Source organism: Pan paniscus, chromosome 11, assembly GCF_029289425.2.
Source record: "Pan paniscus chromosome 11, NHGRI_mPanPan1-v2.0_pri, whole genome shotgun sequence".
Taxonomy (NCBI): Eukaryota; Metazoa; Chordata; class Mammalia; order Primates; family Hominidae; genus Pan; species Pan paniscus.
In genome coordinates, this window is record NC_073260.2 from 105,256,619 (window position 1) to 105,280,705 (window position 24,087).

Genomic DNA, 24,087 nt, shown 5'->3' on the forward strand with positions numbered 1-24,087 from the left:
ATTTTCTTCTACACATGCCAACACCTTGTGGAAAATGGTAAGAAACATACAGAAAAATTTACCAACTATTTCAGTCAGTCTTCTGTGAAAAATTCAGGGAAGAGACAAGTGTTAGGAAATAATGCTGAGGCAACAGAAATTATCACAGCCCCTAAACTCATCTTAAGAGAGAAGCAGTGTAAAAGGCATGCAACATGAAAAGTAAACGAGACAGAAACACTGTGACTAAGTACAGAGTACGTGAGACCCAGAAAGTAGGAGCAAGTGACAGTTTGAGAACCACAATAAAGACCCACAGAATAAATGACCTACAAGGCATCACTTCATTAGCCTCTAAGGTCATCAATATATAGACCATCTCTAAGTGAAAAACTTCAAAATCAGTAGTAGAATTTTGAGCCCAAATTCAGTATCTAAAACTCTCTATTCTAAAGTAAGTGTCTCATATCAAATAACTGAATACTTTGGTACAGTTTCTTTCTATAAGTTTTTTAAGTGATATCTTTTCTCCACCAAAAACAACAACAACAACAAAAAAAGGACATCACACATAATCAACATATTACAGCAGTATTAACAGTATCACTTTTTTTTTTTTTTTTTTGAGAGAGAATCTTGCTTTGTCACCCAGGCTGGAGTGCAGTGCTGTGATCTCGGCTCACTGCAACCTCCGCCTCCTGGGTTCAAGCGATTCTCGTGCCTCAGACTCCCAAGTAGCTGGGACTACAGATGCGTGCCACCACGCCTGGCTAATTTTTGTATTTTTAGTAGAGACGGGGTTTCACCATGTTGGCCAGGCTGGTCTCAAACTCCTGGCCTCAAGCGATCTGCCCGCCTCACTCTCCCAAAGTGCTGGAATTACAAGCGTGAGCCACCATGCCCAGCCTACAGTATCAGATTTTAAAATGATACTGAATTTTATATGTTAGTCGTTGCCATTATTTTTATATTATAAATTAAATGGTTTGGTTCATTAGTATGAATGTTTTTATGAAAATCACCATTTTTTGGATATGAATTTGCCTGACTTCCCTGAAGTAAAACTTTATTTCAAGAACTGTGCATAATCAAAAAGTAATTAGCACTGCTTCTTTTCACAAAGAAGTATTCCAGTATCTTTTCTATTTACAACTGGAGCATACCTGTATTTTCAGTTTTTATCCCACCATACCAGTGGAATGAAGACGTGACACTTAAATCTTTACAGCCCTTGACACTTTAATGTGCAGTAAGAATGTGGCGATAGATTTCTCAAACACTTCATGGCAGAAAAGTTTCTCAGGCCCTCCTCTCCTCCATATAGCTGATTCTTTGCAACAAAGGAGAAAGGAAGCAAGTCCACCTTTCATGGCAAGTAACATGTGGTTTCAAATCAGACACAAAGAGATAAGAGAAGGAAATATAAGAAGTAAAGATGCAGTTTGACACCTTTCTGATTGCCAAAATATAAAAGGTCAGAGAGTCAGCAACTTTCCATTATACTGTTAAGTCTATTAACGTAGACCAAAAGCTTGAATGTTTATTCCACATATGTTTGCTTTAGATAAATGTTTAAATTAAATTAACAGCATGTTTGGTGGGGGTATTAATATATCTTGTATATGTAATGTATTTAAGAAAACACATATCTTTATATGCTAAAATTATAGATAATTTTATGAATAGATCAATTCTACAAACTATGTAAGGGAGCATACTTTATCTCTTTTAGCCAAATGTTAATATGCACCACTAACTATAGCAATTGAGACAATTTTTTTTAACTCACCAGCCTTATATGCTATTGCATTTGAAGCAGGTACAGACTTCTTATAACACAGAAACACGCTGGAACCCCACTGTAAAACATAAATTAGGTTTATAAAAAAGACAAAAGAGTGCAAAGAAATTGATTTTGTTGGATACCAACTAAAGATTCATTTATTTACTCAGAAGAGTCTATTTAAAACGTTTATATAATGAACTATGCAGTATAAAATACAGCAAAGCATGAAGTTCAGAACACTAAAATAAAAGAAGAGAGTAAGAAAACAATGCTACAAAAATCAAACTGATATGAAGGCCATTTCAAAAGATTTAGAATTTCACAATCACTCAGAGACTGCCCCTTCTTGTAAGACACAGCACAAAACGGAGTGTGCACTGGAGCCCAAACTGGGGAAGACTTGGGTCACTGGAGGACTATGAGGTCATCACCTCCAGAGGCAACCCTGTCTTCACTAATTGTTCTGGGTGCATTTGTCATCTCCGCCTATACAACATTAAGCTAATATTAGTTTGACCTGAAGATATTTTTCAAAGTAAATCTGAACCAAAAGTAAGCTGTAGTCTTTAAAAACTATGAATCAAACATTTATGTTCATTTTCTTCTTCACTACAGTCCTTTTAAAGAGTAAGTATGCATGGATTGGGTGTGGTGGCTTGCGCCTGTAATCCCAGCACTTTGGGAAGCTGAGGCAGGTGGATCACAAGGTCAAGAGATCAAGACCATCCTGGCCAATCAACATGGTGAAACCTCATCTCTACTAAACATACAAAATTAGCTGGGCGTAGTGGCGCATGCCCGTAGCCCCAGCTACTTGGGAGGCTGAGACAGGAGAATCGCTTGAACCTGGGAGGTGGAGGTTGCAGTGAGCCAAGATCACGCCACTGCACTCCAGCCTGGGCGACAGAGCGAGACTCCGTCTGAAAAAAAAAAGTAAGTACGCAAAACTGCAATATTTTCTCCTGAGCCCTAGAGTTCAGGAGCATCCTGGGCAACTTAAGGAGACCCTGTCTCAAAAACAAAAACAGGCCGGGCATGGTGGCTCACGCCTGTAATTCCAACACTTTGGGAGGCCAAGGGAGGTGGATCACTTAAGGTCAGGAGTTCAAGACCAGCCTGGCCAACATGATGAAACCCTGTCTCTACTATCCTGTAGTCCCAGCTACTCGGGAGGCTAAGGTGGGAAGATCACTTGAGCCTGGTGGGGGGTCAAGGCTGCAGTGAGCTGTGATCACACCACTGTACTCCAGCCTGGGCGACAAAGCAAGACCCTGTCTCAAAAAAATAAAAAAAGCAAACAAACGAATGAATGAATGAATAAATGAATGTAAGGAGAGCTTCTACCCACTCTAACCCCACAGTTGTCCCTGAAGACACCACTGAAATCCAAAAGTGAATAAAACCTTTGTTAATGTAACACAGACAATATTAGGATTTACTCCCTCAAAAATATCCCTGACTTAAAGATGAAATTATTATAAATCATGGGATAGGACTTTAAAAATTATTACAAATCATAAAAATTAGGAAACAATAAAAACAAGCATCATGAAAATATAAAATGTGAGTATATACCCAACAGTAAACAGGAATCCAAAACGTATCCCTTTTTGGTTTCATATGAAACTTTGAAGATGAAAACTTTATTCTTACCATTCCACAATTTAAGTTTTTGTCAACTTTGCAGAAGGTATGAGGAGGAGTTTCTCCTTTACTGGTTACAATAACACAGATATCAGTTACAGCCAAGGAATTCTGGGGTCGAACTGGAGGAGCCCTTCGATAAGTGATAAAGATTCTTTGTGAAGTAGTTGAACTATTGTTGACATTGGCACAGCGACCATAGGGTGTGGCTAGGATCACTTCACATCCTGGAATAAGCCGTTCTTTCCCTTCATATAGCACTCTGCATGGCAGGAAGGGGAAGAAATAGATATAGATATATACATACACACATACATATGTACATATATATAGTACATGCATTTCAGGTTAATGCTGGTTTTCTTCTTGAAATCAAAGAAAATTTTTTTGGTCTCTCCTATTGTTTCCCAAATCTTCAGCAGAAACCAAAATTAAAATTATTCCTTTGGGAACTACAAGTCTCTAAACTATTTTTCAAAAGCCAAAACATAATTTAACAAGTGTAAACAGGATTGAACAACTTGATTTTGTATTGCTTATTATAAGAAACATATGAAAAAAGAAAGGGGCAACACCACAAACATCTTCAGGTCAATTCCTAGAAGTTTCACCAAGTATTCAGATGTTTTCATAAAAATTCGCTTCATAATTTGTCAATTTTTTAGCTTTAAAAATCCTCTGAAAACTATAAAACGTTATTTAAAGAAATTAAAGAGCTGAATAAATAAGACATCTCATGCTTATGGACAAAAAGACAATGATGGCAATACCCTCAAATAGATTAATGAAAATTGAATTAATTTGATTAATTCAATCTTCAATTTGATTAATGAAAACTGAAAAATGAATTAATGAAAATTGATAAGATGGCAATAACCCCAAATAGATTAATAAAGTCAATGCAATTCCTATCTAAATTCCAGCTGCCTTTGGCAATACCCTCAAATAGATCAATAAATTCAATGCAATTCCTATTTAAACCCCAGCTGCTTTTGTTTTTTCTTGTCAAAGCAATCTGGAAAAAGAAGAAAGTTGGAGGACTCACACTTCCCTACTTCAAAACTACCACACATCTACAGTAATCAGTGCAATGTATTGGCATAAGAATAAACATATAGATCAACAGAATAAAATGGAGTGTCCAAAATTAAGCCCTTATATTTGCAGTCAATTGATTTCAACAAGAGTGCCAAGACAATGCAATCAGGAAGGAATAGTCTTTTCAATATGTAGTGTTGGAATAACTGGATATCTACCTGCAAAAGCATGAAGCTGGACCCCTTCCTTATACTACTCATCAAAAAACTAAAAATGGATCAAAATCAATGTAAGAACTATAGCACTCTTTGAAAAACAGAAATAAATTTTTGTGACCTTAGGTTAGACAAAGCCTTCTTAGATATGACACCAAAAGCACAAGCAGCTAAACATGTTAAGTGAAAAAAAAAAAAAAAAGTCACAAAGACCACATACAGTGATTCAGTTTTTAAGAAATGTCCAGAATAGGCAAATCCACACAGACAGAAAGTAGATTAATAGTTACCTAGGGGTAGAAGGTGGGAAAGAATACTAAACAGCAACTGCTAATGGGTATGGGGTTTCTTTTTAGGCTGATGAAAATGTTCTAAAATTAATTGTGGTGGTAGCTGCACAACACTGTAAACAATACTAAAAACCATTGAATTGTACACTTTAAGTAAGTAAACTGTATGACATGTGAATTGTATCTCCATAAAGCTGTTAAAACCCAACTAATATTAAAATGTACTATAAAGCCTCTATATTTAAATCAGGAGAGTATTAGCAAGGAAGTGAACAGAAAGACAATGAAACAGAAGAAAAATCTAGTCTATCATGAAGGTAATTTCTCAATATACTAAGGGAAGAATGGATTTTTAAATGTAATAAGCAGGACTTAGATAACTGGATTGTTATTTGGAAAAAAATATTATTTGGAAAAAAATAAAATTCTGTCTATACTTCACACTACACACCAGAAGGGGATCCCCCGGTGGATCACAGATCTAAACATAAGGAATTAAATCATACTAGTGCTAAAAGTATATCTAGCAGTGGGAAAAGACTATGACTCAAAATCCAGTACCAATAAAATATGGGAGTAGAAAAATAAACTACATAAAATAAACGTTACATGACAACGAACACCATAAGCCAAGATAAAAGACAAGTTGACTGAAGAAAATACTTGGCAATTTATTTCACAAAAAGCTCATCTTCCTAACACATAAAAAATTTCCTTTAAAAAAATCAAGGTAAAGATTAAAAATCTGTTTATAGTATAAGCAAAAGAATAAAGAAAATCGCCCCTTAAACTTATGGAGCAATGATTAACCTCAATGAAATTACTCTGATACACCATTAATCTCTGTGAGATTGACAAAAAATATGTCAGACCACATACTTTGTTGATGGGATGTGGATTAATAAAACACATATATGGCAGAATATAAAATGGCACAAACACTATAGAGAAAAATTTAGTAACATTTAACAAAATTATTTACACATTTATCTTTTAATCCAGCAATTTTTTCTAGGATCTACCTGAAAACACACCTCCACAAATACATAACAATAAATGCACAGTTATTCATCAAAGCATTCTTTTAATAGCACAAAACTGAGAACAATCCAAATGTCCATCAGTAGAGGTTTCGTTGAATAAAGTAAATACATCCACACAAATAAGTATTATACAGTCACACACAAAAAATGAGGAAGATCTTATATTCAGATACAGAGTGATTGCCAGTATATACTCTTAGGTGAAAAAGGCAAAGTACAAAATAGGGTATAGAGTATCTACATTTTGTTTAAGAGAAAGAAATAGGCTAGGCACACTGGCTCCCACTTCCTTTCAATTAGCTTACCAAACAAATGAAAAAAAATGTCAATTTGTAGGTGACAAGTATATTGTTCATTATTCTACAGTCTATCATCTAGGAGAAAAGGATACTTGTGTATTATAATAGTTTATCAACTTTTCATATGTTTGAAATTTCTCAAAAAACAAAAGAACTGGAGAAACAAATCAGTTGAAAGCCAATGAATCTGACAAAGGGAAGAAAATAAGAACTTCGTATGGTCTATGATTCTGTGTCTCAAGAAATGCATCTGGGCGGGCGCAGTGGCTCACGCCTATAATCCCAGCACTTTGGGAGACAGAAGTGGGCGGATCACCTGAGGTTGGGAGTTCGCGACCAGCCTGACCAACATGGAAAAACACCGTCTCTACTAAAAATAAAAAATTAGCCTGGCATGGTGGCAGGTGCCTGTAGTCCCAGCTACTGGCGGGGGTAGGGGCGAGGGGCGCGGAGTTGCAGTGAGCCAAGATCGGGTCATTGCACTCTGGCCTGAGCAACAAGAACGAAACTCTGTCTCAAAAAAAAAAAAAAAAAGAAAGAAAAAAGAAATGCATCTGATATATAAGATAACATACTGCCCTGTTTAAATTATACTATACAATCATGCACCACATAATGATGATGCAAGCACAGACTGCATATACTATGGTGGTGCCATAGATTATAATGGAGCTGAGAAATTCTTATCACCTAGTATTTACAATACTATACCTTTTATCATTACTTTAGAGTATATTCCTACTTACAAAAAAAGTTAACTGTAAAACAGTCTCAGGCAGGTCCTTCAGGAGGTATTCCAGAAGGCATTCTTATCATAGAAGACAGCTCTATGTGGGTTACTGCCCCTGAAGACCTTCCAGTGGGACAAGATGTGGCGGTGGAAGGCAGAGATAGTGATGATCCTGACTCTGTAGGGCTAGGCTAACATGTGTCTTTTTGTCTTAAATTTTAACAAAATAGTTTAAACAGTTAAAAAAAAAAATCCAGGTACAGTAGTTCATATCTATAATCCCAGCACTTTAAGGGGCCAATGCAGAATTGCTTGAGGCCAGGAGTTCAAGAACAGCCTGGGCAACATAGGAGGACCTCATCTTTGCAAAAAAATTTCAAAATAAGAAAATAAAAACTGGTCAGAGGCGGTGGCTCACGCCTGTAATCCCAGCACTTTGGGAGGTCAAGATGGGTGGATCACTTGAGGTCAGGAGTTCAAAACCAGCCTGGCCAATATGGTGAAACCCTGTCTCTACTGAAAATAAAAAAAAATTAGCCAGGTGTGGTGGCAGATGCCTGTAATCGCAGCTACTCTGGAGGCTGAGGCAGGAGAATCACCTGAACCCAGGAAGCAGAGATTGTAGTGAGCCCCAATCATACCACTGCACTCCAGCCTGGAAGACAGAGTGAGACTCTGTCTCAAAAAAAAAAAAAAAAAAAGAGAAGAAAAAAAGAAAAAGAAAAACCAAAAATAAAGTTTAAAAACCAAGCTAGTGCCAGCTATTCAGCAGGCTGAGGCTGGATCACTTGAGCCCAGGAGTGCAATGCCAGCCTGGGCAACAAGGCAAGACCCCGTTATTTTTTTTTTTTTTTTTTTTTTTGCCAGGCGTGGTGGCACATGCCTGTAATCCCAGCACTTTGGGAGGCCAAGGCAAGCAGATCACTTGAGCTCAGGTGTTCCAAAGCAGCCTGGGCAACATGGCGAAACCCCATCTCTACAAAAAGAAAATTCGCCAGGAGTAGTGGCATACACTTGTAGTTCAGCTACTCAGGAAGCTGAGGTGAAAGGATTATCACCTGAGCCCAGGAGGTGGAGGCTGCAGTGAGCCTAGACTATACCACTGCACTCCAGCCTGGGCAACAAAGTGAGACCCTGTCTCAAAAAATAAAAAATAAAAGAATAAATTTTTAAAATAAAATTTTAAAATACAAAAAAACTTAATAAAATAAGGATTTAAAGAAAGAAAAATATTTTTGTACAGCTGTATGGTGTTTTAAACTAAGTATTACAAAAGAATCAAAAAAATTAACAAAAACTTTAAAAGTTTATAAAGTAAAAAGGTTATAATAAAGCTAAAGTTAACTTACTAAAGTCTATAGTAGTATACAGTAATGTCCTAGGCCTTCATATTCACTCAACACTCACTCACTGACTCACCTAGAGCAACTTCCAGTCCTGCAAGGTCCATTCATGGTAAGTGCCCTATACAGGTGTGACTTATTTTTTATGCCAGATTTTTCTGTACCTTTTCTATGTTTAGATATACATATACTCACCACTGTGTAAGTTGCCTACAGTATCTATTACCCCAGTAACACGCTGTACAGGTTTGCAGCCTAAGAAAAATAGGCTATAGTTGTATATGTAGTAAGCTATGCCACCTAGGTTTGTGTATGTACACTCTATGATGTTCACACAATGACAAAATCGCCATAGAACACATTTCTCAGAATGTATTCCCATCATTAAGTGATACATGATTGTACTTTATAGTATATACGGTATTTCTATGGGAATATCAGATTTTACATATTTTAACTTAACATCTTTTCTAGAGAAAAGTACTATTTTTATAAATACCTCATCTCAGTTTATAAAACAGTAAAAAAGACAAAAGTTTAGCAACAGTGTTTCATATTAAATTTAATGAGATGGGTGTCTGTATTTCCAGTAGCTAATAGGCTTTCCTACTATAAATACAGAAGCTAATAGGTTTTCCAAACCCCTTCACGCTAGAGTGAGGAAAGAGTGGGGGGAAAGTGAGGAGAACAGGCCAAAACATTTAAGTCACCAGACATTAACAATTATTTGATCTGGAGAGAAATATTAACCATCATGATTAGCTTAAGGACAACCATACACTCTAGCAAACCTGTATCAATAAACTACCATAACAAAAATTAGAAGCCTTAGGAACTGCAAGATGTGTATGAAAAAGCCACTTGCAATCTGAAAGCACCTACATATAATTACGTGAGTCATCATTTTATTTTTAAGTTGTATCACAAGCAACAACAATTTTTCAGAGATTCACATCTTTCAGTTATGACTGTATGGGAGGGGTGGTAGGTGGGCTTGTCAAAAGATGGACTCTAAAAGACGACTGGCCCGGCACAGTGGCTCACTCCTGTAATCCCAGCACTTCGGGAGGCCGAGGTGAGCAGATTGCTTGAGTCCAGGAGCTCAAGACTAGCCTGGGCAACATGAGAAACCCCACCTCTACAAAAACTACAAAAACTTAGCCGGGTATGGTGGTGCTTGCCTGTAGTCCCAGCTACTCGGGAGGCTGAGGTGGGAGGACCACCCGAGCCCAGAGGGCGGCGGCTGCAGTAAGCTGTGATCGCACCATTGCACTGCAGCCTGAGCAACCACAGTGACACACTGTCTCAAAAAAATTCTCCTTATTTTTATATAAAAAAAAACAATTTTTTTAATTAAAAAAAAAAGATGCCTAAAAGAGGGAACAGTGAATGCTGGAACACAAAATAAGTACCTGGCTGGTTTCCCTTCAACTAACATGGAGGTTACCACAATTTTATCCTACATCCTTAAGGATATATATTACCTATCTTCTTAAGGAAACCATAGAGAAAAAAAAAAACAGAATAAAACCATTAATGTCACTCCACTGCAACCAATACTCTGTGTTTACACCCATTTTAACTTACTTTCTTCTTCTCAAAGGAAAAGCCCCTTCCGGCGGGGCACAGGGGCTCATGCCTGTAACCTGAACACTTTGGGAGGCAGAGGCAGGTAGATCACGAGGTCAGGAGTTCAAGACCAGCCTGGCCAACATGGTGAAACCCCGTCTCTACTAAAAATACAAAAGTTAGCTGGGCGTGGTGGTGGGTGCCTGTAATCCCAGCTACTTGGGAGGCTGAGGCAGAGAATTGCTTGAACCCGAGGTGGAGGTTGCAGTGAGCCAAGATCACACCACTGCACTCCAGCCTGGACAGAGCGAGACTCTGTCCAAAAAAAAAAAAAAAAGGAAGGGAGGAAGGGAGGAAGGGAGGAAGGGAGGAAGGGAGGAAGGGAGGAAGGGAGGAAGGAAGGAAGGAAGGAAGGAAGGAAGGAAGGAAGGCAGGCAGGCAGGAAGGCAAGCAGGCAGGCCGGCCCCTTCAAATAAAAGCTAATCCAGTCACCTATGCTGTTAACATCATCTCTTCAATAATTTTATTCTATAAAATATCTCTTTTTCCTATATTTCCTACCCTTCCTTCTCCACTGATTTCTTCCTTCAATATGAAAATGTTCTAGGTTATTCCCTGAGAGGAAGGTTAAAAAACAACCCTTGAATTCATATATCTTCACCCTCTAGGTATTTTAAACCATTGTTTCTGGGAATTTTGTTAAAAATAGATTTTTTTTTCTTCTGAGGCAGGGTCTTTTGCTCTGTTGCCCACGCTGGAGTGCTACAGTGGCACAATCGGAGCCACTCCTGGGCTCCAGTGATCCTCCCACCTCAGCCTTCTGAGTAGCTAGAACTACAGGTGCATGCCACCACACCTTGCTAATTTTTTTTTTTTTTTTTTGTCTTGAGAAGGAGTTTCACTCTGTTGCCCACACTGGAGCCCAGTGGCGCAGTCTTGGCTCACTGCAACCTCCACCTCCTGGGTTCAAGTGATTCTCCTGCCTCAGCCTCCCGAGTAGCAGGAACTACAGGTGCTCGCCACCATGCCCAACTAATTTTTGTATTTTTTTAGTAAATAGGGGGTTTCACCATGTTGGACAGGCTGGTCTTGAACTCCTGACCACAAGTGATCGGCTTGCCTCCGCCTCCCAAAGTGCTGGGATTACAGGCGTGAACCACCACACCGGGCCCTTGCTCATTTTTATTTTTATTTTTTGTGAACTCCTGGCCTCAAGCAATCCTCCTCCCACCTCAGCCTCCCAAAGCGTTGGGATTACAGGTGTAAGCCGCCACACTGGACCAAAATACAGATTGTGATTCAGTAGGTCTGGAATAGTGCCTAAGTTTCTGAGTTTCTAACAAGCTTCCAGGTCTTTTGGATAATACTGGTCCATGAGCTACAATTTGAATAGTTAGGCCCTTAACTATCTTCCCCTTCCCTTAAAGTCAAGCTTCTGCGGGGTTGGAGTGGGGGGAGCCTTTATTAATCCAATTCCCAGTCATTTCTGAACCCTGTCTTTCTAACCTGGCTCATATGCTCAATGACCCTATAAAGCTGAAAGATCACCATCCTAACTATGAAGGAAAACTACAGTAGCTAAATAGGATGGACAATACTAAAGGAGTTAAACGAATGCTGTATAAAGGTCAAGTAAGATAATATAAAGACAAATCATCCTTTGGTTTTAAAAATTTGAAAATGAGGACTTTTTAAACTTTTTTCTGTTTTTCAGCCTGAGTTGTTACACACTCCTTCGTGGATTCCGACTTCCATGGAGTATGAGGATCTTTATAACAATTTCGCCAGAGCTCTAATGCAACAACAGTGGGTGATGAGCGTAACAAGTGGTGGTCAAATGGCTACCCCTTAATACCCGAACAACTATAAAGAGAACAATCAGTGGCCAGGTGTGGTAACTCACGCTTGTAACCCCAGCACTTTGGGAGGCAGATCCCCTAAGGTCAGGAGTTCAAGACCAGCTTTGCCAATATGGTGAAACCCCGTCTCCGCTACTAAAAATACAAAAATTAGCCAGGCATAGTGGTGCACACCTGTAATCCTAGCTACTCAAGAGGCTGAGGCAGGAGAATCACTTGAACCCGGGAGGCGGAGGTTGCAGTGAGCCAAGATTGCACCACTGCACTCCAGCCTGGGCAACGAAGCCAGACTCTGTCTCAAAAACAAACAAACAAAAAACAACCACAACAACAAAAAGAGAACAACCAGCAACCAAGTGTTCAGAAAAAAAGGCTTCATGAATTAGAAAAATTTGGATATGTGATAATATTAAGGAATTAATCATTTTTTAAGGTATGGTATCACAGTTATATTAAAAGAAAGATTCAACAAAAGAAAATCAATGTAATACATGACACTAAGAGAACAAAGGAAGAAAAAATACATGATCATCTCAATTGACAAAAGGCATTTGACAAAATTTAACACACTTTCCTGATAAAATCTCTCAGAAAACTAGGAATAGAAGAACATTTCCTCAACAAGATAAATGGTATTTAAGGAATATTTACAGTTAACATCATACTCAATAGTAAAAGATTGAAAGATTTCCACCTAAAATCAGGAATGAGACAAGATGCCTGCTTTCACCACTGCTATTCAACATACTAAAAGTTCTAGCCAGAGTAATTACACACACACACACACACACACACACACACACACACACACACACAAAGCATCCAAACTGCAAAGGAAGGAGTAAAACTATTTCTATTTGCAGGTGACATGATCCTATATATTTTTAAAAATCCCGAAGAACCCACAAGTTATTAGAACTAAGAAATTTGGCAAAGTTGCAGAGTGCAAGATTAGCACACAAAAAACAGCTATTTCTATACACCAGCAACAAACAATCCAAAAATTAAGAAAACAACACTATTTATAATAGAATCCAAAAGGATAAAATACCTAGAAATAAAATTAATCAGATTTAAAAAATACACAATGTTGCTGAAAGAAATTAAAGAAGACCTAAACGAATGGAAAACATTCCACGTTCACAAGCTGAATCGTTTAATATTGTAAAGATGACAATACTCTGCAGATTAATCTAAAGTTAATGTAATCTCTATCAAAATTCCTACTACACATTTTGTATAAATAGATAAGCTGATCCTAAAATACTTGCCAGGATGTTCCCAAATATCTATATTTTAGTAATGGTAATGATAATAAACAAAACACCCCAATACATCACATGTATATATGGTAAAGTATTATAGGTATTCTAAAAGCACATCCTTTTTACAGAAGAGTCAAGGTAGTCATTTGGGGAAAGGGTGGACCTTTGTAGGCATTTACAAAAAAGAATGTCCTTCATTGGTAGACTAGATACTAGATACTTCATGAAAACTGTAGCACTTATCTGTAAACACCCTCCTCCCAGCATTGAAAGCCACACGTTACAACTGTATTTAAAATAGGACTGCTCTTTAGTTAAACAAGTACAGGTCTTCACAAAAACTCATTACATAACCCAAGCAACTCCTTAAAATGACAGTCTTTATTATAGCTTCTCATTCTATTGTGTTTAATTAATAATCTTATTTGATAAGTACAACAGAAACAAAATGACACTTTAGGGTCAAATGTCTTCATTTCAATATTCTTTTGAAAGCAAATGATCTAACAATTCAAGGCAATGCAAAGAAATTCAGTAAGGGTGGATACTGGCATGTAATATATCACTATAATGAATCCTGAAGTAACCATAAAACTATCAATAATAATAAACTATCATTAATAATAAAACTATCAAGGATTTCAAATTCCTACTTCCATGGCCCTTAAATAAATTTTATTCCTTCACTATAGCAAAGAAAAGAAGTCACCATACCCAATATCTGTAAGCGGTGGTTTATCTCTCCCTCTCTTATAACAGAGGAAAAGTTCTGGGCTTTTCAGACTTCCATAGTTCAAGTTTGCTTGGAGAGCTGATGGAGTGGCTTCTACACAGGTGTAACCTTCAGGTACTGTTTCTCCAGCTGATTTGATAATAATGGCAATGTCTGTAATTGGAGCTTTAGGACCAGTTGACTTAGTATCTAAACGATTTATTTCTTGATCCAAAAGAGTAGATGTGTCAGTGAGACCAGCTACGACAAAGTAGTCTGTCACTCTTGGTCCTTTGTCTTCTATCATGGCTGCTACTGTATTTTCTAGAAGAAGGAGGGGAAAGATATCAATAAAATAAAATACTTTATCCTGACAAAAATTAATATATCCTTGAGTTAACAATCATCAACTAGCACATTTCCCAGCTAGATTTATAATCAAATTGTCATTCTGAGAAGAAGGCTGCTTTTATCATCTTGTCAGTTGGTAAAAGCAAAAGTACAAGTTAACAGCATCAATTCATCTGTAATACAACTATAATCTTCTCATATTCTATTAAGGATAATTAAACTGGGGCCGGGCGTGATGGCTCATGCCTGTAATCCTAGCACTTTGGGGGGCCAAGGCAAGTGGATCACCTGAGGTCTTAAGTTCGAGACCAGTGTGCCCAACCTCGTGAAACCCTGTCTCTACTAAAAATATAAAAATTAGGCTGGGCACGGTGGCTCACACCTGTAATCTTAGCACTTTGGCAGGTAGAGGTGGGTGGATCACCTGAGGTCAGGAGTTCAAGAACAGCCTAGCCACCATGGCGAAACCCCATCTCTACAAAAATACAAAAATTTAGCTGAGCGTGGTGGGGGGCGCCTATAATCCCAGCTACCCGGGAGGCTGAGGCAGGAGAATCGCTTGAACCCAGGGGGCAGAAGCTGCAGTGAGCGGAGATTGCTCCACTTCACCTCAGCCTGGGTGAAAGAGACAAACTCCATCTCAAAAAATAAATAAAAATGAAAATAAACATTAGCCAGGCGTGGTGGTGTGCGCCTGTTAGTCCCAGCTACTCGGGAGGCTGGGGCATGAGAATCGCTTGACCCCGGAAGGTGGAGGTTTCAGTGAGCCCAAATTGCGCCACTGCACTCCAGCCTGGAAGACAGAGTGAGACTCTGTCTCCAAAAAAAAAGAGGAAAAAAAAAAAAAAAAAAAAAAGGCCAGGCCTGGTGGCTCACACCTGTAATCCCTGCATTTTGGGAGGCCAAGGCGGGTGGATCACTTCAGGTCAGGAATTCGACACCAGCCTGGCTAACATGGTGAAACCCTGTCTCTACTAAAAATACAAAATTAGCCAGGTGTGGTGGTGGGCACCTGCAATCCCAGCTACTTGGGAGGCTGAGGCAGGAGAATCGTTTGAACCTGGGAGGCAGAGGTTTGCAGTGAGCCAAGATCGTGCCACTGCACTCCAGCCTGGACAACAGAGCAGGACTCCATCTCAAAAAAATAATAATACTAAACTGTCAGAGATGGACTACGGTATTTTCCTTTGAGCAAAATGTACTTAATGAACAATATTCAGATCATTCAAAATATCATTCTCTTTTAAGTTACAGGAGTCTTAGCGCTAAACTCCACATTTAAATAAATTGAGTTCATCATCAGTCAAGATCCAAGATCAGAAAAATTAAGGTAACAGTAATAAATATCATTAAAGCAGTTTCTCAACAATCCAGTTAGAACTCTTGTGCTTTATAAGAATTAAACTTTCCATAAATACCATGTAAAATAAGTAAGCTTAGGAATCATTAAATCTTTTATATCTAAAAATACCAGATAGAGCATAAGAAACAACAACCAATGAAACCATTACCACAATCAAGATAGTGAAACATATCCAGGCCGGGCACGGTGGCTCACGCCTGTAATCCCAGCACTTTGGAAGGCCGAGGAGAGTGCAACACCTGAGGTTGGGAGTTCGAGACCAGCCTGATCAACATGGAGAAATCCCATCTCTACTAAATATACAAAATTAGCTGGGTGTGGTGGCGCATGCCTGTAATCCCAGCTACTCAGGAGTCTGAGGCAGGAGAATCGCTTGAACCCGGGAGGCGGAGGTTGCGGTGAGCCGAGATCGCACCATTGCACTCCAGCCTGGGCAACAAGAGCAAAATTCCATCTCAAAAAAAAAAAGAAAGAAACATATCCATCAACATCAAAATTTTCTTGTTCCTCCTTCATTATTTCTCCTCCTCAGGCAACAAGTTATCAGCTTCCTATCATTATAGATAAGTTTCTAGAATTTATATAATAAGTAGACTCATACAGTATGTATTCTTTTTTCTCTGGCTTCTTTACTCATCATAATTATTTTGTGATAAATCCATGTTGTTGCTTGTATCAACAGTTCATTCCCTTTTATTACTGAGTGGTATTCTACTGTATGAATATACCACAATGTTTATCCATTCACCTATATTAATGGACATTTAGGTTATTTCCCGTGTGAAACTATCACAAATAAAGCTGCTGTGAATACCCATGTACAAATCTTATGGACATAATGCTTTCATTTGTCTTGGGTAAATTCCTAAAACAGGATGGCTGGATTAGGTGTATATGGTTCTAAAAAACTACCTAATAGTTTTCTAAAGGGAGTGTACCATTTTTTTCACTCTTGTCAGCTTCGAGAGTTCCAATTGTTCTACATCCTCTTCAACACGTTGTAAGATCAGTCTTTTTAATTTAGACATTCTAATCAGTATGTACTGATATCAACTTCTGGTTTTAATTTGCAATTACTATTGATGCTGAACATCTTTTCATTAATTTATTTTCCATCCATATATCTTCTTTGGGGAAATTTCTGTTCAAATCTTTTGTCCATTTTTTTTAACTGAGTTGTTTTCTCATGAGTTTTGAGTTCTTTATATATTCTTGAGACAAGTCATCTATCAGACATATGCTTTGCAAATACTTTCTCCCAGTCTGCGGCTTGTGTTTTTATTCTCTTACAGGGTCTTATGAAAAACAGAGGTTTTTGATGAACTCCAATTTATTAACCTATTCTCTTACAGATCATGCTTGCGATGTCATAAGAAATCATGTCAGCCAAGCATGGTGGCTTACACCTATAATTCCTGCACTTTGGGAGGCCAAGGTGGGTGGATCACCTGAGGTCAGCAGTTCCAGACCAGCCTGGCCAACATTGTGAAACCCCATCTCTACTAAAAAATACAAAAATTGCCAGGCGCAGTGGCTCACGCCTGTAATCCCAGCACTTTGGGAGGCCGAGGCAGGTGGATCACGAGGTCAGGAGATTGAGACCATCTGGCTAACCTGGTGAAACTCTGTCTCTACTAAAAATACAACAAAATTAGCCTGGCATGGTGGCGGCGGGTGTCTGTAGTCCCAGCTACTTTGGAGGCTGAGGCAGGAGAATGGCGTGAACCCGGGAGGCGGAGCTTGCAGTGAGCCAAGATCGTGCCACTGCACTCCAACCTGGGTGACAGAGCGAGATAACATCTCAAAAAAAAAAAAAAAAGGATACAAAAATTAGCCGGGCGTAGTGGCATGTGCCTGAAATCCCAGCTACTCAGGAGGCTGAGACAGGAGAATCACTTGAACCCAGGAGGCAGAGGCTGCAGTGAGCCAAGATCACGCCACTGCGCTCCAACCTGGGCGAGAGAGCAAGACTCCATCTCAAAAAAAAAATAAAAATAAAAAAACATGTCTAATCCAATGTCATAAAGAAAACATTTCCCCCACATTTTCTTCTAAATGTTTTATAATTTTAGGTTTTACATTTAGGTCTACGATACATTTCAAACTGATTTTTGCATATGGCGTGAGGTATAAATGAAGATTCATTTTTTTACATATGGATATCCCATTTTTCGAGGACCCTGCGTTGAAAAAACTATTCTGGCCAGGCACATTGGCTCATGCCTCTAATCCCAGCACTTTGGGAGGCCGAGGTGGGAGGGAGGATTGCTTAAGTCCAGTAGTTCAAGACCAGCCTGGGAAACATTGTAAGACCTCATTTTTTTGTTTTTTGTTTTTGTTTTATTTTTGAGATGGAGTTTCGTTCTTGTTGCCCAGGCGAGAGTGCAATGGCGCAATCTCGGCTCACTGCAACCTCTGCCTCCCAGGTTCAAGTGATTCTCCTGCCTCAGCCTCCTGAGTAGCTGGGATTACAGGCATGTCCCACCACGCCTGGCTAATTTTGTATTTTTTGTAGAGACCAGGCTTTCCCCATGTTGGCCAGGCTGGTCTCAAACTCTCGACCTCAGGTGATCCGCCCACCTTGGCCTCCCAAAGTGCTGGGATTATAGGCATGAGCCACCATGCCTGGCCCAGTCTCTCTTTTATTTAAAAAGAAAAAAAAAAATACTATCCTTTCTCCACTGTAATGACTTCATACCTTTGTTCAAAAGTCAATTGCTCAACATGTGCATCCAATTTATTTCTGGATTCTTTATTCTGTTCCATTGATCTATGTGTCTATATGCCAATACTACATGGTTCTGATTACTGTAGCTTTATAATTAGTCCTGAAATCAGGCAGCCTTAGCTTTGAAAGCTGTTCTTTCTCTGTTTTCTTTTCTCTTTTTTTTTTTTTTTTGAGACGGAGTTTCACTCTTCTTGCCCAGGCTGGAGTGCAATGGCGCGATCTCAACTCACCATAACCTTCGTTCGCCTCCCAGGTTCAAGCGATTCTCCTGCCTCAGCCTCCCGAGTAGCTGGGATTACAGGCATGCGCCACCACTCCAGCTAATTTTGTATTTTTAGTAGAGACGGGGTTTCTCCATGTTGGTCAGGCTGGTCTTTAACTCAACCACCTCAGGTGATCCGCCCGCCTCAGCCTCCCAAAGTGCTGGGATTACAGGCGTGAGCCACCTCACTGGGCCTCACTGCTGTTCTTTTTCAAAACTGTTTTTTGACTATACTAGGTCCTTTGCATTTCAATAAGCAATTTAGAATCCACTTACTGGCCAGAGGCGGTAGCTCACACCTGTAATTCCAGCAATCTGGAAGGCCAGAGGTAGGCGGATCACTTGAGGCCAGGAGTTCAAGAACAGCCTGGCCAACATAGACAAACCCAGTCTTTACTAAAAATACAAAAAATTAGTGGGGCATGGTGGAATACATCTGTAATCCCAGCTACTCGGGAGGCTGAGGCAAGAGAATCGCTTGAACCCGGGAGGCAGAGGTTGCAGCGAGCCCAGATTGTGCCATTGCACTTCAGCCTGGGTGACAAGAGCGAGATTCTGTCTTAAAAAAAAAAAAAAAATGGGAAGAAAATTACAGGCCACTATCTCCGATGAACACTGATGCAAAATTCCTCAACAAAACAATAGCAAACCTAATTCAAGACCAGCTTGGCCAACAGGCTGAAACCTTGTTTCTACTAAAAACACAAAAAAATTAGCAAGGCACGGTGGCGCACGCCTGTAATCCCAGCTCCTTGGGAGGCTGAGGCAGGAAAATTGCTTGAACCTAGGAGGCAGAGGTTGCAGTGAGCCGAGATCATGCCATTGCACTCTAGCCTGGGCGACAAGAGTGAAACTCTGTCTCAAAAAAACAAACCAACCAAAAAAAAAAAAACAACAAGCAAACCAAATTCAACAACGTATTAAAAAGATTATTCAACATGACCCTGCGGGATTTAAACCAGGGAGACAAGGATAGTTCCAAATAAACAAATCGATCAATGTGATACAGCCTATCAACAGAATAAAAGACAAAAACCATATGATCATTTCAATTGATGTTGAAAAAGCATTTGATAAAACTCAATATCCTTTCATGACAAAAACTCTCAAAAATTGGTTATAGAAGGAACATACCTTAACACAGTAAGAGCTATATACAACAGACCCATAACAGACTGTTTTCCCCATTTAGTATTATATTAAAAGCCTTCCTCTAAGATATGAAACACAACAAGGATGCCCACTTTCAATACTGTTATTCAACATAGTACTGAAAGTCCTAGCTAGAGCAATTACATAAGGAAGAAATAAAGACATCCAAATTGGAAAGGAACTAGTCAAATTACTCTTATTTATAAATGATATGAGGCCAGGCATGGTGGCTCACGTCTGTAATCCCAGCACTTTGGGAGGCCAAGGCAGGTGGATCACTTGAGGTCAGGAGTTTGAGACCAGCCTGGCCAACATGGTGAAACCCCATCTCTACCAAAAAATACAAAAATGTAGCCAGGAGCAGTGGCTCACACCTGTAATCCCAGCATTCTGGGAGGCCAAGGCAGATGGATCACTTGAGGCCAGGAATTAAAGACCAGTCTGGCCAATATGGCAAAACCCCATCTCTACTAAAAATACAAAAATTAGCTGGGTGTGGGAGTGCACACCTGTAGTCCCAGCTACTTAGGAGGCTGAAGCATGAGAATCATGTGAACCTGGGAGGTAGGGGTTGCAGAGAGCCGAGATAGCACCACGGCACTCCAGCCTGGGTGACTGTCTCAAAAAAAAAAAAGATATGATATATTTGGAAAAATGTAAAGACTCCACCAAAAACTATGAAAACTAATACATTCAGCCAGGCACAGAGGCTCACGCCTATAATCCCAGCACTTTGGGAGGCTAAGGTGGGTGGATCACCTGAGGTCAGGAGTTCAAGACCAGCCTGGCCAACATGGTGAAACCCCCATCTCTACTAAAAATACAAAAATTAGCCAGGCATGCTGGCACACGCCTGTAGTGCCAACTACTCTGGAGGCTGAGGTCGGAGAATCCTCTGAACTCAGGAGGTGGAGGTTGCAGTAAGCTGAGCTCACACCACTGCACTCCAGCCTGGGCGACAGAACAAGACTTGTCTCAAAAAAAAAAAAAAAAAGAACTAATAAATTCACTAAAGTTTCAGGATATAAAATCAATATACAAAAATCAGTAAAAATCAGTATTTCCATATGTCAACAATGACCCATCTGAAAAAGAAATGAAAACAGTACTCCCATTTACAGTATCTACAAATAAAATAAAGTACTTAATAAGTTAACCTAAGTTAAGGTTAACCTAATAACCAAAGAAGTAAAAAATCGCTACAACTAAAACAATAAATAATTGATGCAAGAAATTAAAGAGAACACACACAAAAAAATGGAAAGAGACCAGGCATGGTGGCTCATGTCTGTATCCCAGCATGCTGGAAAGCCAAGGTGGGAAGACTGCTTGAGTGAGCCAATGGGTCCAAGCTAGGCAACATAGCAAGAAGTTGTCTCTAAGAGTAAAAAAAAAAAATTAGCCCGGCCTGGTGGGATTCACTTGTAGTCCTCAGGTACTGAGGAGGCTGAGGCGAGAAGATCTCTTGAGCCTAGGAGGTCAAGACTGCAGTGAGCCGTGATTGTGCCACTGTACTCCAGCCTGTACAATAGTGTGAGACCCTATCTCCAAAAAAAAGGAAAAAGATATTCCATGTCCATGGATTGAAAGACTCGAAATTGTTTAAAAAAAAAAAAAAGTCCATACTACACAATCTACAGATTAAATGCAATCCCTATCAAAATACCAATGACATTTTCCACAGAAATAGAAAAATAAATCCTAAAATTTATATGGAGCCACAAAAGACCCAGAATAGTCAAAGCTATTCTGAGCAAAAACAACAAAACTGGAAGAATCACATTATCTGACTTCAAATTATACTAGAGCTATAGTAGCCAAACAGCATGTCAGTGGCATTAAAATAAGACACAGAGACCAATGGAACACAATAGAGAACCCAGAAATAAATCCATACATCTACAATGAACTTATTTTCGACAAAGGTGGTAGGAACAGACATTGAGGAAAGGACAGTCTCTTTAACAAATATTGCTGGGAAAACTAGATATCAATATGCAGAAGAAGGAAACTAGATCCCTATTTCTCACCATATACAAAAATCAAATCAAGGCAAATACTTAAGTCTAAAACCTCAAACCATGAAACTACTACAAGAAAATATTGGGGATACTCTCCAGGACACTGGTCTGGGGTAAGATCTCTTTCTTTTTTCTTTTTGAGACAGGCTCTCACTCTGTCATCCAGACCGGATTTCTTGATTATGACCCCAAAAGCATAGGTAACCAAAGCAAAAATAGGTAAATAGGATCACATCAAGTTAAAATGCTTCTGCACAGCAAAGGAAACAATCAACAAAGTGAAGAGACAACCTACAGATGGGAGAAAATATTTGCAAACTATCCATTTGATAAGGTATTAATAACCAGAACACAGGCCGAGCATGGTTGCTTACACCTGTAATCACAGCACTTTGGGAGACCAAGGCGGGTGGATCACCTAGGTGAGGAGTTCAAGACCAGCCTGGCCTACATAATGAAACCCCATCTCTACTAAAAATACAAAAATTAGCCGGGTGTGACGGCACACACCTGTAGACCCAGCTACTCGGGAGGCTGAGGTGGGAGAACTGCTTGAACCCAGGAGGTGGAGGTTGCAGTGAGCCGAGATCATGCTACCGCACTCCAGCCTGGGTGACACAGCAAGATTCCATCTCAAAAATAACATAACATAACATAACATAACATAACATAACATAACCAGAACATATAAGGACATCAAACAACTCTACAGGAAAAAAATCTAATAATCCAGTTTTAAAAACAGGCAAAATATCTGAATAGGTTTTTCTCAAAAGAAGACATATGAATGTCAAACAGGTATACGAAAAGGTGCTCTACATCACTGATCATCAGAGAAATGCATCAAAATTTCTTTGATCAAAACTAAAATGAGATATCATCTCACACCAGTTAAAATGGCTTATGTCCAAAAGACAGGCAATAACAAATGCTGGCAAGGATATGGAGAAAAGGGAACCCTCATACACTGTTAGTGGGAACACAAACTAGTATGGTAACTATGGAGAATAGTATAGAGGTTCCTCAAAAAATTAGAAACAGAACTATCATACAATCCAGCAATCCCCTATGATAGATATATACCAAAAACAAAGGAAATCAGTACATCAAAGAAATACTGACACTCCCATGTTTATTGCAGCACTATTCACAATAGCCAAGATTTGGAAGGAACCTAAGTTGCTTCAACTTAGCAACCCTAAGTTATCCAACAACAGACAAATGGATAAAGAAAATGTGGCATTCGAGCCAGGCGTGGTGGCTAACGCCTGTAATCCCAGCATTGTGGGAGGCCGAGGCGGGTGGATCACCTGAGGTCAGGAGTTTGAGACCAGCCTGACCAACATGGAGAAACTCCGTCTCTACTAAAAATACAAAATTAGCCAGGTGTGGTGGGACATGCCTGTAATCCTAGCTACTCGGGAGGCTAAGGCAGGAGAAATCGCTTGAACCTGGGAGGCGGAGGTTGCAGTGAGCCAAGATCACGCCACTGCACTCCAGCCTGGGCAACAAGAGCAAAACTCCATCTCAAAAAAAAAAAAAAAGAAAGAAAAAAGAAAAGAAAATATGGTATATATACCCAACGGAGTACTATTCAGCCATAAAAAAGAGCAAGATTGTGTCATTTAGAACAACATAGATAGAACTGGAGGTCATTATATTAAGTAAAGTAAGCCAGGCACAGAAACACAAACTTCACGTTTTCACTTCACTTACTCATTTGTGGGAGCTACAACTTAAAACAATTAAACTAATGGAAATAGAAAATAGAATAATAGCTATCAGACGCTGCAAAGGGCAGTGGGGAGGTGGGGGGGTCGGAATGGAGACGGTTAATGCATACAAAAATAGGGTTAGAATGAATAAGATCTAGTATTTGATAGCACAACAGGATGACTACAGTCAACAATAATTTATTGTATATTTTAAAATAACTAAAAGTACCATTGGAATGTTCGAACAAAGAAATGATAAACACTTGAGGTGATGGATACTCCATTTACCCTGATGTGAACACACACTGTATGCCTGTATCAAAATATCTCATGTATCCCATAAATACATACACCTACTATGTACCCATAAAAACTTAAAATTTAGGCCAGGGACGGTGGCTCACGCCTGTAATCCCAGCACTTTGGGAGGCCGAGGCGGGCAAATCACCTGAGGTCAGGAGTTCAAGACCAGCCTGGCCAACATGGTGAAACCCCGTCTCTACTAAAAATACAAAAATTAGCTGGGCCTGGTGGCGTGCACCTGTAGTCCCAGCTACTCTGGAGGCTGAGGCAGGAGAATCTCCTGAACCCAGAAGGCAGAGGCTGCAGTGAGCCGAGATCACGCCACTTCACTCCAACCTGGAAACAGAGCAAGAATCTGTCTTAAAAAAAAAAAAAAAAAAACTTAAAATTTAAAGAAAATAGAATGGATATTAGAATTTA

General features: G+C 39.4%; 1 protein-coding gene across 3 annotated transcripts in view; it reads right to left on the reverse strand.

Annotated features, from left to right (window-relative positions):
- The window catches only part of DENND4C (DENN domain containing 4C), a 136,660-nt gene that overhangs the window by 83,873 nt on the left and 28,700 nt on the right, over nucleotides 1-24,087 (reverse strand). For 2 of the 3 annotated variants that reach the window (XM_003822602.7, XM_008976179.6), the window contains exons 2-4: nucleotides 13,775-14,096; nucleotides 3,419-3,671; nucleotides 1,769-1,838 (exon numbers count right to left, since the gene is read on the reverse strand). In XM_003822602.7, coding sequence (XP_003822650.3) covers nucleotides 1,769-1,838; nucleotides 3,419-3,671; nucleotides 13,775-14,079 — 628 coding nt within the window. In that variant the 5' untranslated portion in view covers nucleotides 14,080-14,096. Of the gene's footprint in view, nucleotides 1-1,142; nucleotides 1,343-1,768; nucleotides 1,840-3,418; nucleotides 3,672-13,774; nucleotides 14,097-24,087 lie in introns of those variants that run through there. The other variant, XM_034967220.2, reaches the window with a different exon arrangement.